This window comes from Perognathus longimembris, chromosome 17 (genome assembly GCF_023159225.1).
Source record: "Perognathus longimembris pacificus isolate PPM17 chromosome 17, ASM2315922v1, whole genome shotgun sequence".
Classification (NCBI taxonomy): Eukaryota; Metazoa; Chordata; class Mammalia; order Rodentia; family Heteromyidae; genus Perognathus; species Perognathus longimembris.
The window spans coordinates 39,308,517-39,325,284 of NC_063177.1; the positions used below are offsets into that span (position 1 = coordinate 39,308,517).

Genomic DNA, 16,768 nt, shown 5'->3' on the forward strand with positions numbered 1-16,768 from the left:
AATTATATATATTATACATTATATATAATGTATATACATTATATATATATATATAATTGGATTGTCTATCCAGATAAACCAGGCCCTAGGGCACCATGTTATAGCCTAAAATGATAATTATTTTTTGTGTTGGTACTAGAACTTGAACTTAGGGCCTAGGTGCTGTCCTTCAACATTTTCACTCAAGACTAGCGCTATGTCACTTGAGCCCCAGCGCCACATCTGGCTTTTTTATTGGTAAATGGGGATACAAGTCTCATAATCTTTTCTGCCTGGGTTGGCTTCAAACCACAATCGTCAGATCTCAGGCTCCTGTGTGGGTAGGATCAGCACCTGGCTTATAATCCCCACCCCCTTTTTTTTTGCCCTGGGACTTGAACTTAGGGCCCGGGCCTTTGTGTTCAAGGCTAGCATTCTGCTACTTGAGCCACAGCACCACTTTTTGGCTTTTTTTTTTGCCAGTCCTGGGGCTTGGACTCAGGTCTGAGCACTGTCCCTAGCTTCTTTTGGTTCAAAGTTAGCATTCTAGCACTTGAGCCACAGCGCCACTTCTGGCCATTTTCTATATATGTGGTGCTGGGGAATTGAACCCAGGGGCAAGCACTCCTGCCACTAGGCCACATTCCCAGGCCCACTTTTTGACATTTTTGAGTCGTTTATTAGAGATAAGAGTCTCATGGGGACTTTTCTGCCTGGGATGGTTTTGAACTGTGATCCTCAGATCTCAGCCTCCTGAGTATCTAGGATTATATGTGTAAGGCATCGATGCTCAGCTTAAGAATCATTTTTAATATAATCCTGGACATAACTGTTACTGGTAACTTTGGCTTGGTTTCCTGTATGCAAAGAAATCCCCTGCCAGGGAAAAACAGTATTAGAAAACCCTGGGGTTTGTCCTGTTATCACTGCAGTGTAAAATCAAATTCACAATTACTAGCCTGATGGGCATTGAAAATATTAGTCACCAAATTAATCCCAACAAACAATAATTGATTGGCTCATGGATGTATTTTCCCTTGTCTTCCCCAACCTTTACTCTAAACTCGTCAGAAAGGGAAGTTTTCACATTTTCTGAGAAATTCATTACTGCTCTCAAACCATGCTCTCTATCTTAGTATGATTTTTAAAATGAGTCAGTACAAGCACCTCAAAAAAAAGTAGTAGTTCATAGACTAGACAGCTATATTTCTTCATAATAGGCATGTGCAAAAATCTGAACAAGAGCTATTCAAGAGTGCCAGAAAAGGTAATGGAAGGGGGAAAGTGGAGAGTGAGGGTTGCGGTAGATTTCACAATCTAGGTTCCAAAAGCAGATAGAAAAAGACCTCTGTTCTTTATGACTCCATCCATATATTCTTCATCTTTAGGGCACAGTGCATGAAGAAATGGGCATCAAAGAAGAAGCCAGGCACTGGTGGCTGGCTCATACCTAGAATCCTAGCTACTCAGGAGGCTGAGATCTGAGGACTGCAGTTCAAAGACAGCCCAGGCAGGGAAATCCATAAGATTGTTATCTCCAATAAATGAGCAAAAAGCCAGAAGTAGAGCTTTGGTTCAAGTGACAAGAGTACCAGCCTTGAGTATAAAAGCTAAGAGAGTGGGCTGGGAATATGGCCTAGTGGCAAGAGTGCTCGCCTCGTATACATGAAGCCCTGAGTTCGATTCCTCAGCATCACATATATAGAAAACAGCCAGAAGTGGCGCTGTGGCTCAAGTGACAGAGTGCTAGCCTTGAGCAAAAAGAAGCCAGGGACAGTGCTCAGGCCCTGAGTCCAAGGCCCAGGACTGACCAAAAAAAAAAAAAAAGGGAGAGCACCCAGATCCTGAATTCAAGCCCTAATTGGGGGAGGGGAGGGCTCAAAGAAGAATATACCCTGTGTGAGACAAACTTAGTATCTTGCTTGAGTATTGAAGTAAAGAGAATGGATGGTCAAGATATTCCAAGTATTCTCTTCATTTACAAATTACACTGTGGGCAACTGTGCCCAATACTAATACACTATTGTTTTTAGGACAGTTATCTAAAAGAAAACTCAGAAGAGGCAAACTGTCTTGAAACTGCAAAATTATCTATCTGTCCATTCAGTTTGGAATCTCTTTATTAATTAAAGAGAATGAAGTTAGTTAAAGAGCAAGAAAAACACCACTTGCTTTAATCATAGAAACATACTATATACCTACTTCTCCCCCAAGGCTCCATGAAACTCTTCATTCTCCCAGTTTAGACTCAAAGTGACCTACCATTTAAAAATCACCCAGGAGGGTCAGAGAAGAGCTTTAAAGCTAGGGTGATTCCTCCTGAGTTCTACGACCTTCCCTAATTTTCTCCTTGTTCTTATTTAACTCCTCAGTGACACTATGGCTTTTAGATTCTGCATCTTTGGAGGCCCTGACAGATCCTATTTAAGGCGCCGACATTCAAAGCTCTGTGGAACCTGTTTCAAACCCTTAACTTAGCACCACTGCCATACCTGGAAGGAAAGACAGCAGCAGTGGCCCCATTTTTCTGTTGATTGTGCCTTCACTCCTGCTATTGTTTTAAGATTCCTTCCAAGACTGCTAAACTTTGGAGAGAAATAGGAAAAGATAAGAGAATGTATTGCCTCCCCAACTGGGTATTGGGGTTTTGCTTAGTGAAGTTATTTTGAAGCAGTACAATGGGCCAAAGAAAGGCAAAGCAAATGGCATCTGATGTTTATGGAAGTTTCAAATAAAAATGTGGCACTACCAGAAGGCTAACATGTGGACCTAATTTTGAAAATATAAACAGGAAGCACCCCTACCCCAATATTACCATTTTAAAATAAAAGGAAACCAAACCTCAAAGATACTTTCCAAGGAAGTCCTGGGTGTGACCAAAACGAACAGAAAGGTAATAAAATGTTATCTAAAACCCTGAAACTACCCAAAGTTAGGGTCTCACTGGAAAATCTGACATCTGCAAATTACTCCTTTTATTCAGTGAAAACAGGGTAGATTTCAGTATGCAAAAATTTCAAGCTGCTTAGGCTTTTTTTTTGTTGTTGTTGTTGTTGCTTTTGTTTGGTGGCAAAGGATCATCCTTAATAAAACATCCAATGTCAATACTTTGCTCAAATAAGGTTACTGTGATTCAGAGTAGTATAACTAAAGAAAAAACTGCTGTGACGCTTATGATTTAGGTGTACCCCCCAAAATCCTGTCTGATCAATAGAAACGAGATTGTTAAATTTGACTTTCTTATTCCTAGAAATTAAGCACAAAACTGTTGAGTTTACAATACTAGAGGGGTAAAAATACTTCTGGTTTCAGAATAGTTCTATTAATAAAACTCAGATTTTTAAGAAAATCCTTTGAACACTATGCATATTTGGAGACACTTTTGTGTTTTTTTTTTTTTCACTGTTGTTGGAGGGTTTTTTGGGTGGTGGTACTAGAGCTGGGATCCAGGGCCATGTACACGCTAAGCTAGCATTCTCCCTCTGACCTCTACCCCTAACCCTTTTTATTCTTAGACAAGGTCTCACGACGTAGCCTAGTGCAGATCTGAATTTGTGATCTTCCAGCCTGAACCTCCCACTTCAGCTTCCCAAGTAGTTGGAATGACACTCAACTTTAGAGCTAAATTTTAAACATCATTTTGGTGAAGCTCCCCTAAAACTGGGCGCTGGTGGCTCAGCCCTGTCATCCTAGCTACTCAGGAGGCTGAGATCTGAGGAACACAGTTTGAAGCCAGCTGGGCAGGAAGATCTGTGAGACTCTTTATCTGCAATGAAATCACGGAAAAAAGCTGGACGTGGGGCTGTGGTTCAAGTGGTAGAGTGCTAGCCTTAAGCAAAAGGAGCTCAGGGACAGCGCCCCAGACCCAGAGTTCAAGCCCCAGGACCAGCAAAAAAAGAAGTTCCCCCAAAGGTATTTGATACTTTATTGTATAATCAAAGGATTTTTTTTCTTTCTAAAGAACTCAATAGGTTAGAATTGTGTCAGGTAATTTTTTTTTCGAAGAATAAATTTCAAACGAAATGCCAACCAAACAATTTAAAAAAAACAGATTAAAAAAAAAAAGCTCTTATGCTTTCTTTTGTAGGGCCTATGATGGCAGTCTCCATTCTATCAGAAGAGGGAAAATGCATAACTGAGAGAACATCCATGAGTCTGTGGACATTGTACGAGATGCACACTCCTTGTAGGGTACTGGAACCATGAGGCGACCTGGGCTCTCACTTCCAACCAGCAGCTAACCTTGAACACATTATTGGCCTTTTACAGTAAGACCTCCTGTAGCACTGCCTGCCTAATAACAAGCCAAAGGAACCAAGACAAGTATATTCAGAAGCACCAGCCTAACATACATTACAAACAACCTAATTACTAAAAACATAATTTGAAGGGGGAAAAAATGAACTGAAATGAGCAGCCGAAAGGCAACGAGTGACACCTTGATGTGGCTTCTGCCTAAGTAAATAAAACAAAAACAAAATCGAGAAAATGGAGGTGAAATGAGAAGTGGAAGCCCAATAGGAAGTGTTGGCCAAAATATTTATGTTGTAACACTCCCAACAATGAGAGCACTTTTTTCCCCTATGGTCATACATATCACAAACTCTACACTTAAGAAACATATCCACATAAAATGGCTTAACACATCCACCTTTAAAAAATAGGTAAATTGAAAAGTGCTAGAATAGTGAGAAGGCAGGTAATATATTTAGTTGACTATAGAGCAAAGATTTTCATGGGTTTTAACTCCAAGTTATGCAATAACCAAACTACTTGGTGATAGAAATCAACTTTTTTTCTTTTGTTCTCTGATGGTTTGCTCTTAAAAGCGAAAACTCTTGATTCCTTCCCTGGTGCTTGAAATTTTCATCTTCCAGAGTCTACAGAAAACAGGTCATCTACCTACCAGATGACATCCACCAAGAGACCCATGGGGTTATCTTGAGCCAGTTAAGCATGAAAAATCATAAAATGCTATATGACAAACTTTTCTTACCATCAGTTGCCTCTTCTCTTTTAACATAAGCAGTTCTAACAACTGTGCTCCTCCACAACATTCAAACTGGTACGAAAACAAAATGTCCACAGTCTTAAAACAAAGTCAATTAATCTATCTCCCCCCACAGATTCACCTTTAAAATGATCAGAACCAATCCAATCTTTCTAGTTCTACAAAAAGAAAAACAAGAGAAACACAAAAGGCAAGCACACATTCTCTTCAAAGAACTATAGGAAAGGAATATGAAACAATGGAACACAAAAAGAACAATGGCAGAATGTGGAAGGAAAGAGGCAAAGATCTATTCTTTTAATGATATCAATCAATTGTCTTGAATGATAACTAAATTATTTGAGATAATACAACAAAAAGCAGCTGAAAGCTGATTACAGGCCAGGCAGCTATCCACCTACTTTGGAAAGGTAAGATTTGGACACATGATAAATGGCACTTGAAGACTGAAAATAGGAGACACTAGCCAGTGACATGCTAGTGCTTTTAGGGGCACTCCTCCTCCCCCCCCCCCCAGGGACATTCCAGAGATCACAAGTAGTATTGAATTTAGGCAAAGACCTATAGATTTTATTTCCCAGTGCTCTGGATAAAGCCCTATGCGACCCCTTGGATGGAAGTTTCAGTCTCTGAACTACTAAACAAAACAGCCCTGTGACCTGAAGCAGCAGGCCACTTGTTCCACACATCTGGACCTCAGTTTCCTCATTTGTACAATAAAAGAATGTCGCATGGGGGGGGGAGGAAGAGAAGATATCTATTTCTCTTTGCTCTTAAATTTGTGTGTGTGTGTGTGTGTGTGTGTGCTCGTGTGTTTTCATTAATCCTATCTCCCTAATGGCTGGCTCCTTTTTTTTTTTTTTTAATTGATTTCCTTACTGTTAAAGTGATGTATAGAGGGGTTTACAGTTTCATCGATAAGGCAGTGAGTACATTTCTCATCCCACTGTTACCTCCTCCCTCATTTTTCTCCCACCGTCCCCCTCCCCCTCCCCGGTTTGTTTTTTGGTTTGTTTTTCTCCTTTGCCTCTTCCATCACGGCTGGGCTACAAGTGTCTGCATACAACAAGTTCTTTCCTCTCCGATCACCCTGACCATCTTGCCAGATTCCTTGAGGCTCGGGCCAGTTGTTGTGATAAGAGGGCACCTCTTCCGACTCCCCCTATCTACCGCCGACACCAGGGGCTCTGTGTGTGTGTGTGTGTGTGTGTGTGTGTGTGTGTGTGTGTGTGTGTGTGTGTGTGTGTGTGTTTTACTCTTGATCCCTGGGCTACAGAAAATAAAAAGAACAACCCGCATCCCACGGCCACACGTACTGGCTCGGGCCTGGCGGGTCCCGAGGTGCGATCCCGCGGCCCAGAGCCTTATCAAAATGTTCGTATTTGTTGTCTTGGATTCCTTATAAGGCGCTATTTCTGGAAGCTTTGTTAATACCACCGGACTCCCCATCGAGCACCCCCCCCCCACCCCCACCCCCGGGCTCCAGTGTCTTCCCGAGAATCGCAGGCGCCTCTCCGGGAGGGAATTAATACAGGATAAAAGGAGGGAAAGCAAACAACAGCGGGGACGCGTGGGAATTGCATCCGGAAGGTGCGAAGCGGACGACGGCAGCCCCGTGGCTCCGGGGGGTCCCTCACCCACCCACCGGGCCACGAGCGCACGCGGGGCTCACACCGACACCCTCCTCCGCCCCGCCGCCGCGTCCGCACCACCCCGCTTTTGCACCCCATTGTCGCCCCCCCCCACACACACACACAACCGGGTCGGCTCTGCAGACGCCCGGGCTCCAGCGGCCTCCGCCCGCCCCCCGCGCGCCCCTCACCCAGCGCGCAGCCACCCCACGGCCGGGGAGCGATGGCGGCGGCGCGGCCCTGCCTGGGAGTCTCCGCGGCCGGAGCGCGGGGCCCCACCCGGGCCGGGCTCCCCGGCCTCGTTCCCTCGGTCTCCCCCCCCAGGGGCCCCGCGGGGCTCCCCGCTCAGCTCCTACCTCGTCGGCCCCTGGGGCGCCAGCGGCTGCTCCGGCCGGCTCGCTCGCCTGCTCGCTCCCTCCCTCGGCCGGACCGCCGCGCGCGTCGTCGCCCGGGCTCGGTCCTCGCGCGCCCGCCTCGCCTGCCCGCCCGCCTGCCTGCCCGCCTGGGGTGACGGCTCCGGCCGCCGACTCTCCCTCCGCCCGTCGGGGCCCGCGGGGGCGCGCGCGCCGCTCGCGCACGGAGGCCCGGGGACGCGCGCCGCCCGCAGCCCCGAGCGCGCCCGGCTTCCTGGTTCCGCCCGGCGCGCGCCCGCCCGAGCCCTGGGGTCTCCCGAGCCCCTTCCGCGGCTGCCCTGCGGGAACCCGGAACCCCTGGGGCGCGCCCTGCCGGGTGGGGGCGCGCTCGGCCCGGCCTGCGCCGCGTGCTCCCGTCCGCTCCCCGCAGCTCCGGCTGCCCAGCCGGGCCCGCAGAGAGCCAGCACAGGCAGCTTTGTTTGGGTCGGATCCGACCCCTCGCTAGCGGGGCTCGGGCGGGCCCGGTGGTCGTGGCGATGGCCCCTGCCCCCCGCGACCCGCCCACCTCCCTCCCGGCCGGCCGTGGCCCCTCGTGGCCGGTCCTTCCCCTCGCAGGCCGAGGTCAGAAGTCCACTGTAGCCCTGATCAATAATTATCCTGGGCTTGCTCCCTGGAGGGTAGCTGGGCACCAAGCCTGATGGGCACAGCTGGAGATTGCACCCGCCAGGGCCCCACTGGAAGCTGGCAGTGCCCGGGGGTGAATGGAGGAGGAACGGGGGAGACGGTTTCCCAGGGAGGGGAAATCGTGCTAGCTGGCACCAGGCTGGGCTGCCTGAGTGACGGTCGTATCCGGATGAGAAAAGCTTCAGGCTAGCCCCTTTGGGATCTCAGTGCCCAGGGGGCCTCCTGAGATCGCTTCCCCTGCGGTGGGGAGGGGCTGCGGTGTGAGAGAAGGCTGCCTGAACCACCCACTCTCCATCTCCCGAGCTGGGCAGTGGTTTCCCTGGCAACCTTCCAAGGGCCAGCAGGAAGCAAGGCATATCAGAGCTCCAGAAAACCAGCTGCCGGAGCAAAAGAGAAGGACCCCAATCCCAGCCCCACAGGGTCACACAAAATAACACCCTACAGTCTTCTATAGGTTGTTCAGCTGACAAAAAAAAATTCATAGCCTGAGATGACCAAGGGTTGCTGGCTCTACCATAATCCTCCTTTGGCACCTCTTCTCAGAAGCTGACCTTCACCTCTAGAATAATATCAGCCACAAGGGTCTTTGGCTCTATAGCTATTCACAAAACCTTTCTTCCTACACAGGCTACTACTCCTGACCCCAGCACTGGGCCCACACCTGACACAATGCTTTGCAGAGGAGCAGGAAGCTTAGAGGATGGAGCAGAAGCCTGGCTGGAAGCCACAGCCCTGCGCTTTCAGGCAAACCTCTCTGATAATCAGTGATCATGGTGTGTTGACACTTGGTCCCACATTTCTCCTTCTTGTAAGAATTCATACATACACACACACACACACACACACACACACACACACACACACCACTGACACCTCTGCATGGAATGTCCTCCTGGCCTCTCACTGCTTGCCTATTTGTGATATTGCCTCTAAGTAGCATGAATGTATACTCTGCCTATTCCCACCCCACATCATTTATCATTTGTCTTAATTACAATACCTCTTGTGTTCAAGAACATTTTTTTATTAACATGTGTCTACCTCCCACCCAGGGCAGATTGCAGATTCATTCATCTTAAAATTCCCCCACCCATACCCAGCCCTGGGTAGACCCCAATAAATTTGCTATGCTGAGGGAATGGAAAAGAAACATAAGGATTATGTTGGCATTAAGAGGGTAGGGTCTAGGAGCCAGGCCTAATGGCTCATGCTTGTAACCCTTGCTACTCAGAAGGCTGAGATGGGAGGGTCAAGGTTTGAAGCCAGCCTGGGCAGAAAAGACTGTAAGACTCTTATCTCCAGTTCACCACCAAATAGCTGGAAGTGGAACTATGGCTCAAATGGTAGAGCTTCCTTGAGCAAAAGAGCTAAGGAATAGTGCCCAGGCCCTGAGTTCAAGCCCCAAGACCAGCACCAAAAACAAAAACAAAAAAAAGTGTAGGATCTAAAACCAGACTACCAATTCTGTGAGCATCTGACTTTGATCTCCACATTGAAGTAGCAACAGCTAGCTCATACCATAATGAGAATCAAGTGGGTTAATATGCGTTGAGACACTTCAAACACTGTGAAGCACTCTATGTAGTTAAGTGTTATTGTTGTTGTTTTTAGTAACAGCTAAGGTTTCTACCTGTCTTTTTAAGACTGACAGGTATATTACTCAACCCAATTACCATGGCCACCTCCAAAATGATGCCAGTTTAAATCCCCAAGCAGGTGGAACACTTTATTCCTGAAAATCACAACCCATCTCTGACCGATCCATAGGCATCCAGCTAGTCCTGTGTGTACAGACATGAAGGGCAGAGTGTTCTGTGGCTACCTCAGCAAAACAGAAAGTTGTCATCCTGGGACAGGAAGAAAGGTCCAACACCCACCTCTTTCTGCTTGACAGTTCAAATAAGAGGCTCTTCAGGCCCTAGAGCCACAATCTTCTAAGATGTGGAGATACCAGACAGAAAGAGCGCTGGAAAGAAATTGGACAGGAAGCTCGTATCCAGAAAGATCCCGGGAGATGCAGAGATGACCACTGGGGGGGACACCTCTCAACCCCCCCCAGGCCTAACTAGGAGAGAAAGAGGCTTGAGGAAGAGCCTGGAAACCTAGTTCCTGGGCCTTGGCCATATGCCATCCCTTACTCCTAGTCAGGACTGACTGCAGCCTCCTCCCCTCATGCTCATGACCAACCATGTGGCTGCCACACGAACAACTCCTTCATTTCACATCCTCCCTCCTCCTGCCCAGCCACAGGACGCTCATGAGGCTATTCTCTGGAAACATAATTGAAACCACAGCCAGGATCCCCTCTAGCCAAAGACCCACACTCACGTGGCTTCCCTCTGTAGACCTCCCTGGATCCCAGGAATTGGACTGGCCTCCGGGGAACCACCTGTCACACATTAGGCAAGGAAGGGTGCTTGTGGGAACTTCCCTTCTTCTGTATGGGGATAAGTCTGTACAGGCTTCCCTGGAGCCATGGGGAGGAGACAAGATACACAACACACAAGCCAACAGAGACTCTAGGTCTCCCAGACACAGGATGGAGGTCCATGAAAGCCAGTGTTTGAGAGGGAGTTCTGTGAGTTGTTGAAGTATAGGTGATTTTTAAAAATGCTGGGCTGAAAATGTAGCTTAATGGTAGAGTGCTTGCCTAGCATGCATGAAGCCTTGGGTTCGATGCCTCAGTATCACATAAACAGAATAAGCTGGAAGTGGCACTGTGGCTCAAGTGGTAGAGAGCTAGCCTTGAGCATAAGAAGCTTGGGGACAGTGCTCAGGCCCTGAGTTCAAGCTCCAGGACTGGCAGGAAAAAAAAAAAAGCAAGCTGAGATTTACAGGTAGAGCTGGTTCTAAATGTCAGCTTACCAATTTACAGCTTTGTAACCTTGGCTGGTCAAAGGAATTAACATCTCTGAGAGCCTCAGTTTCCCTTCGCATGTTAGGAACTAGCAGAATCTTTCTGGGGGCATACACAGGATTCTAGTAACTGCTGTTCACAGGGTATGGGGGACAGAAAAAGAGAGAGTCTAACTTTTCACTGTCTTTCTTCTCCAATCTTTAGTATTTTGTACAATGCACATGTACCACCTATGAAAGCTTAGTAAAATGGCCATTTACAAAAGGAAATAGAGAATGCTTTTGAAGCCAACTAGACATTATACCTGGCTTGAGGAAGAATACAACAATGGAAGAACATTTTCCTCTTTCTTGCTCTCAACCGTGACCTGGGGAGTGTGCTGGGCCTGGAGGGAGCAGGCATTGTGTTGAGAGGAGGGGATAAGAAGGGACAGAAATGGAGCAAAGGATGTGCAGATCCTTTCAAGATTCCCCTGCTCTCTTGTCTGGTTCCTGGGTGCCTCACCTATCTGGGCTTCCTTCCAGCCACAGTTACGGGGTGGCTCTCTGGAAAGCTCAAGTCCTCCCCTCTCCTTCCTGGGGCAAGGTCACCTCGTCCTCTATACCCAGGGTCCTGCGGGGATGTTGCCTTGGTTATCCAAGGAGGGTGCGGCTGATACAGAGGGGAGAGCAGAGTGCCACCCCATCCAACCTTGCTGGCTTGCAGCACAGGTGAAGAACTCAAAAGTCAGCCCAGTACCAGGCAAAGATGGCACTCCTGCTGCTGCTGTTGCCATGAATGGAAAGCAGGTCAGTGGGACTGGAGCAGACAGGGACCAGGGGGAGGGTGGGCAGAACCTTCCAGGGCTGGCGGGTTGGAGAGAATGAACAGGAGGTCTTCCCTGAACTCTCAGAGCAACAAGACATGCTGTGTTTTGTTTTGTTTTGTTTTGTTGGCCAGTCCTGGGGCTGGGACTCAGGGCCTGAACACTGTCCCTGGCTTCTTTTTGCTCAAGGCTAGCACTCTGCCACAGAGCCACTTCCAGGTTTTTCTATGTATGTGATGCTGAGGAATTGAACCCAGGGCTTCATGCATGCTAGGCAAGCACTCTACCACTGAGCCACATTGCCAGCCCATTCTATACTCTTTTAACAAATACCTACAAAGCCTCTGTTATATGAAAACAGCCTATAGGCGGCTAATGTGAGCCTTAAGAGCCCATGATACACAAGGGAATGATGAATAGAGGAGACAATAGAAAGTCCCTAGCCCTCTGCTAGTATTACTATGTGCTGGGCATAGACTGAGTCTGAAAAGCCATCCTGCCAGGTGGGTTCTACTGTTGTCTTACGAATGAAAGAGGCAGATTCTGCCATGTTCAACTCAGAGAGGCCATCTCAGTTGCCCCAGGCCACACAGCAGAACCAGGATTTGCATTAGGGTCTTTAGGACCCCAAAGGCTTTGTGTTTTCCTCTAGGCCACAGTACCCTGTGGAAGATGAGGCCGCCTAGGTGGGCAAGGCAGCCATGGTGCTCCAGGTGAGTGGAGTGGAGGGCTGAGAGACGACCTAAGGGGAAACTGGATGTGTTGAGCCCTCTACGCAGAGCCAGTCATAGCAGTAAATGAAGCCCAGGCCAGTAGAGAGAGGAGGAGCCTGGGTACCAGCTCAGCCCTCATTTTGACTTTGTATTCTTCATTTGCTCCCGGAGCTGGGAAGCCCTGCGTTGAGGTTTTGAGCAGGGGAGCCACCAGGGACAATGTGGGTGGGTTGGAGACTTAAGAAACCAAGGAACAATGAGAAACAGACAGCAGGAAAGAAAACCCCTGGAGTCATCACAAAGGAGAGTGGATGGCTGGGAAGGCAACCGAGGCAGCCTGCTCCCACACACCCCAGAGGGCTTGAAGTTAGGGACTGGGCTGGCCAAGGTACAAAAGAGTTCTTGTTGGGCTGGCAGGAGGTGAAACTAGCTCAGCGGGAAGAGGGGCCTGATAGTTATCAGGGATGAGGTGGAGAAGCCAGGCAGATCCGTGCTGCTCAGGACAGGGGCCAAGCCCACTCAGCTTTCTCCCACGAGCTTCCTTGGCCAACCCTGCACTGAGCAAAACACATCAAGAGTGGGCTTCTCTCTGCTTACCTGGCCAGGTAGAAGGTGACGACCCAACACAGCCCTTGCCTGCGGGTCTCTATGTCCAGAGAGAACCTAGCTTGTCAGCCTCTCCCCCAGGCAGGTGGGCACACAGCTGGGCAAAAGGTTATTTTTCCCCACCCCACCCTACCCCCCCACTCCCTGTCTAGTCCAACACCCCTTCCTCCCCTCCCTCTATTCCCAGAAACAGGCAACAGTCACCATGCCTCAGGCAGGATGGCCTTGTGTTCTTTGGGTGACTTCACTGTAAACTGGCTTCTCTGAACGGTGGTGGTGGAGGGCAGCAGACAGAGGTGAGATCAGGATTCACTCCCACCCTGAAGCTCCTTCTCCTCCCCTCCCCCCTTGTATCCATACAGAATTACACACACACACACACACACACACACACACACACACACACACACCTTCACACACCTTGCCCTTCCCAGCTCCTGCTCTGTCTTCATGGACAAGAACAGAGTAGCATTTCTACAGGAGTTGGACACTGACTTCAGAGGCGGGGTGAGCACTGAGCATAGGGTTGTGGCCCTGCATTAGGAGGTTCAGGTGGAGCTGGAAGCAAGCAGTCCAAGCAGAGGCAAGGTGGGTGAAGCAGGATGTTTAAAAGCCCCAGGGTGTCAGCCACAGGGCACAGTGACATTTCCTGGGACACCTCCAGTTTTCTTGGGAACTCCCTCACTTCTGGCTCCAAGGCAACAGGAACTCCCCTTGAAGAAGGGAGTTGGGGCAGAAGAAACAAAGGTGACTCTGTACCACCTTGTACCACCTCCCTCCAGCAGGGACAGCCAGGGCGAGGTGACCTCTACCTGGCCTTCTGCTAGCCTGGTCTCTAAGGTCAGGGCAGAAAGTCTTGGGAATATTCTTCCATAACCTTGAACCCACCTTCATGTGACACATAGATTACACTGCCTCATGCAACTGAGGGAGCACTGTAACTGCTCACAGAAGCCCTGAAATTTGGCTTCTGGTGCTAGCTGTATACTCACAGGCTGCATAGCTTTTTGGGACAGGCCTTTTTCCTGAACGTGTGTGTGTGTGTGTGTGTGTGTGTGTGTGTGTGTGTGCAGGGCCTCATGTTCTCAGCCTTTTAACTAAAGGCTGATGCTCTATCACTGCAGCTACACCTCCACTTCAGCTTTTGCTCTTTCTTTTTTCTGGTTTATTAGAGAGAGAGTCTCTTGGACTTTCCTGCCTAGGCTGGTTTTTTGTTTTATTTGTTTTGTTTTTGCCAGTCCTGGGCCTTGGACTCAGGGCCTGAGCACTGTCCCTGGCTTCTTTTTGCTCAAGGCTAGCACTCTGCCACTTGAGTCACAGCGCCACTTCTGGCCATTTTCTGTATATGTGGTGCTGGGGAATCGAACCCAGGTCTTCATGTATATGAGGCAAGCGCTCTTGCCACTAGGCCATATCCCCAGTCCCGCCTAGGCTGGTTTTGAACTGCAATCCTTGGATCGCAACCTCCTGGGTAGCTAGGATTACCCACCAGCACCCAGCTTTTCTTTCTTTCTTTTTCCCTCTGGATTAATTGAGCAGGATGATTCTTGCCCTGCCTGCCTTCCAAGTTGTTTCTAGAATCAGTTGAGTCCCCATCACGCTAGTGATTTGATTCAAAACATACGTATTGTGTTCAGACCGCAGACTAGGCTGTAGGTTATTACTATTCCTGATAAAATACAACCAGTCTTCTTTGGGAAATGTATTCCTGTACTGATTTTTTTGAAAATACTTTCCCACTCCCCATCTAATGCTGCAAACTTGAATTGGGGGTTAAGGACAAGGTGGTCAAGCTCTAACCTCAGCTCAGTCCAGACCCAAGGAAGCTTTTACTTTTCCCAAAACCCATCCTTGAGTCCTCAAGTTTCTCTAGAGCCTAGTACCCTAAAATCACCAGTATGCTTTTTGTTTTGTGGTGGGATATAGCAGAGATCAAACCAGAGTACTGGAAGTAAAAAGGAAACCCCAAATTTGACATTTCCAGGCAGCAGGGTTATCTGGAATCATGATCATAATCACCTCTGCCCCCAACCCAATTTTGAATTTTGACACCCTTCCCTTCTCCATTCCCTCATGGGGGGAGGGAGGTTGCCCATCCTGGGAAAGCTACAAAGCTCCTCCCCTGCCCACTCCATCTCAGAGAGAGCACAGAGGCACAAAGAAAGGCAGAGAAACCCAGGTAGAATGAGAGTGCCAGGCTTAGAGAGACTCAAAGCAAGAAAAGGAAATAGCAGTGAGAGACAAAAGCTTTCAGAGCCTTGCAAAGACCCATGGGAGAGCCAGGCACAGTGGCTCACAACCTGTCATCCTAGCTACTCCAGAGGATGAGATCTGAGGATTGTGGTTCAAAGCCAGCCCAGGTAGGAAAATCCATGAAACTCTTATCTCCAATTGACCACCAGAAAATGGGAAATGGTGCTGTGGCTCAAGTGGTAGAGTGCCAGCCTAGAGCTGAAGAGCTCAGGGACAGCACCCAGACCCAGAGTTCAAGCCCCACAACTGACCAAAAAAGAAAAGAAAAAAAAAAGACCCCAATTGGAAGAGAAACAGAAGCCTACTGGGGAGTTGCTTCTGAGCAAGATGGGGCGGGAGACCCTTCTACTCCTTTTTAAGCCAGCTCTTCCAGTTCTGTACCCTGGCACCTCACACCCTCTATTCACCTACACACCCCCTAGGCAAGCCAAGCCCAACCTAGCCAGATGGGTGGGTGGGGCCGCCAGCTGGAGCAGCAGGCCTCTGCAGGCCCTGCAAGAGTGTAGAGGGGCAGTTGTCTGAAAGCAGGCAAGTAGGGCCCCTACTTATAGATGGGTACCCCCCCACACACACCATTGTCTTCCAGGGTCCCAGATGAAATGCATGACCGGGGTGGTCCTTTGTGTCCAGACTTGGCTCAGAGAAAGCAGAAATCCAAGAAATCCGTTTCCATGAACTGTTTTCCTTCAACTTTCTCCTGTTGGTAGTGAAACACCAGTGGGCACAAGTGCCAAGAGGGCTCCCCACAACTATGTGCCAGGAGGTTTTGCTCTGCTAATGACAGGCTGTACAGTGGGCATGTCATTTCCCCTGTCTGACCTTTGCTTTTCCCATTTGTTAAACCATCTTCATAGCTAGGCATTAGTGACTCATCCCTAATTACTCAGGAGGCTGAGATCTGAGGATCATAGTTCAAAGCCAGCCCTTGCAAGAAAGTCTACAAGAGACTCATCTCCAATTAATCACCAACAAGCCTGAAGTGGAGCTGTGGCTCATGTGGTATGGTGCTAGCCTTGAACAAAAAAGCTCAGGGACAGTGCCTAGGCCCTGAGTTCAAGCCCCAAGACTGTTGAGTGCACAAGCGCTTGTGTGTGTGCACATGCACGTGCACACACACACGGTCACTTCTAACTCTAATACATGGTTCTCACTCCAGATGACGCCTAGCTGGTGTGTGTCTGTCCCTCTCCCACTGAACACAGTGGGTGGGGGAATAAGAGAGAGCAGAAGACTCCAGCTTCCTCCTCCCAAGCCACTCCAACCTCAACATCTGGAGAGCAAGGTTTCCCCAAATTGTCCATGGTACCTCTTACAGTTTTCAATTCCTTTCCTCATGATCTTGCCAACTAAATCACTGTGACTACACACAGAAGGTGGGGAGAACCCAACTTCTGCAGAAAAACATTTTTTCCCTCCTCTGAAGTAAAAAGAATGAAACTAAGGGAGGTAGCAAAGGGCAGGACCAGGAGTAAAGAATGAGGAATGGAGAGAAAAGGGTAGATCCAAGAAGGAATTGGGGAGGGAGAAGACAAAGAAAATGACTCCCACAGGACACTGAGTCTTGGCCAGGCCGGACTGTGAGTGGGAAGCCAGGCTGGCCCCTCCGTTGGTACTGCCAATTCCAGCTGCCAGGCAGAGAGGAGGCCCAGAGGAGCGGGAAGTTGGGCAAAGGGGATGGCAGGCTTCCAGGCTGACCTTATCCAACCCTGGAGCCTTGCAAGGGAAATTTTAAGGATGGGGACTATGACCAGACAGGGTTCTAGAGAGGTTTTCTTGCTGTCAGGAGACCTATGGGCAAATGTGAGGTTACAGGGATCAAGATGGCCCCTCTACAGACCTTTCTTAAGGTAGGACCAGCTTCAGATGAGACTGGGTG

General features: G+C 48.8%; 1 protein-coding gene across 3 annotated transcripts in view; it reads right to left on the minus strand.

Annotated features, from left to right (window-relative positions):
• Positions 1–7,115, minus strand: part of Stat5b (signal transducer and activator of transcription 5B) — a 69,114-nt gene extending 61,999 nt beyond the window's left edge. The window contains exons 1-2 of one of the 3 annotated variants that reach the window (XM_048364999.1): positions 7,096–7,115; positions 6,978–7,025 (exon numbers count right to left, since the gene is read on the minus strand). Coding sequence is in view for 1 of the 3 variants with exons in the window: in XM_048364998.1 (XP_048220955.1) it covers positions 6,307–6,439 (133 nt within the window). In the remaining 2 variants the exon portion in view is untranslated. The other 2 variants (XM_048365002.1, XM_048364998.1) reach the window with 2 other exon arrangements.
• Between the last annotated feature and the right edge of the window lie 9,653 nt (positions 7,116–16,768).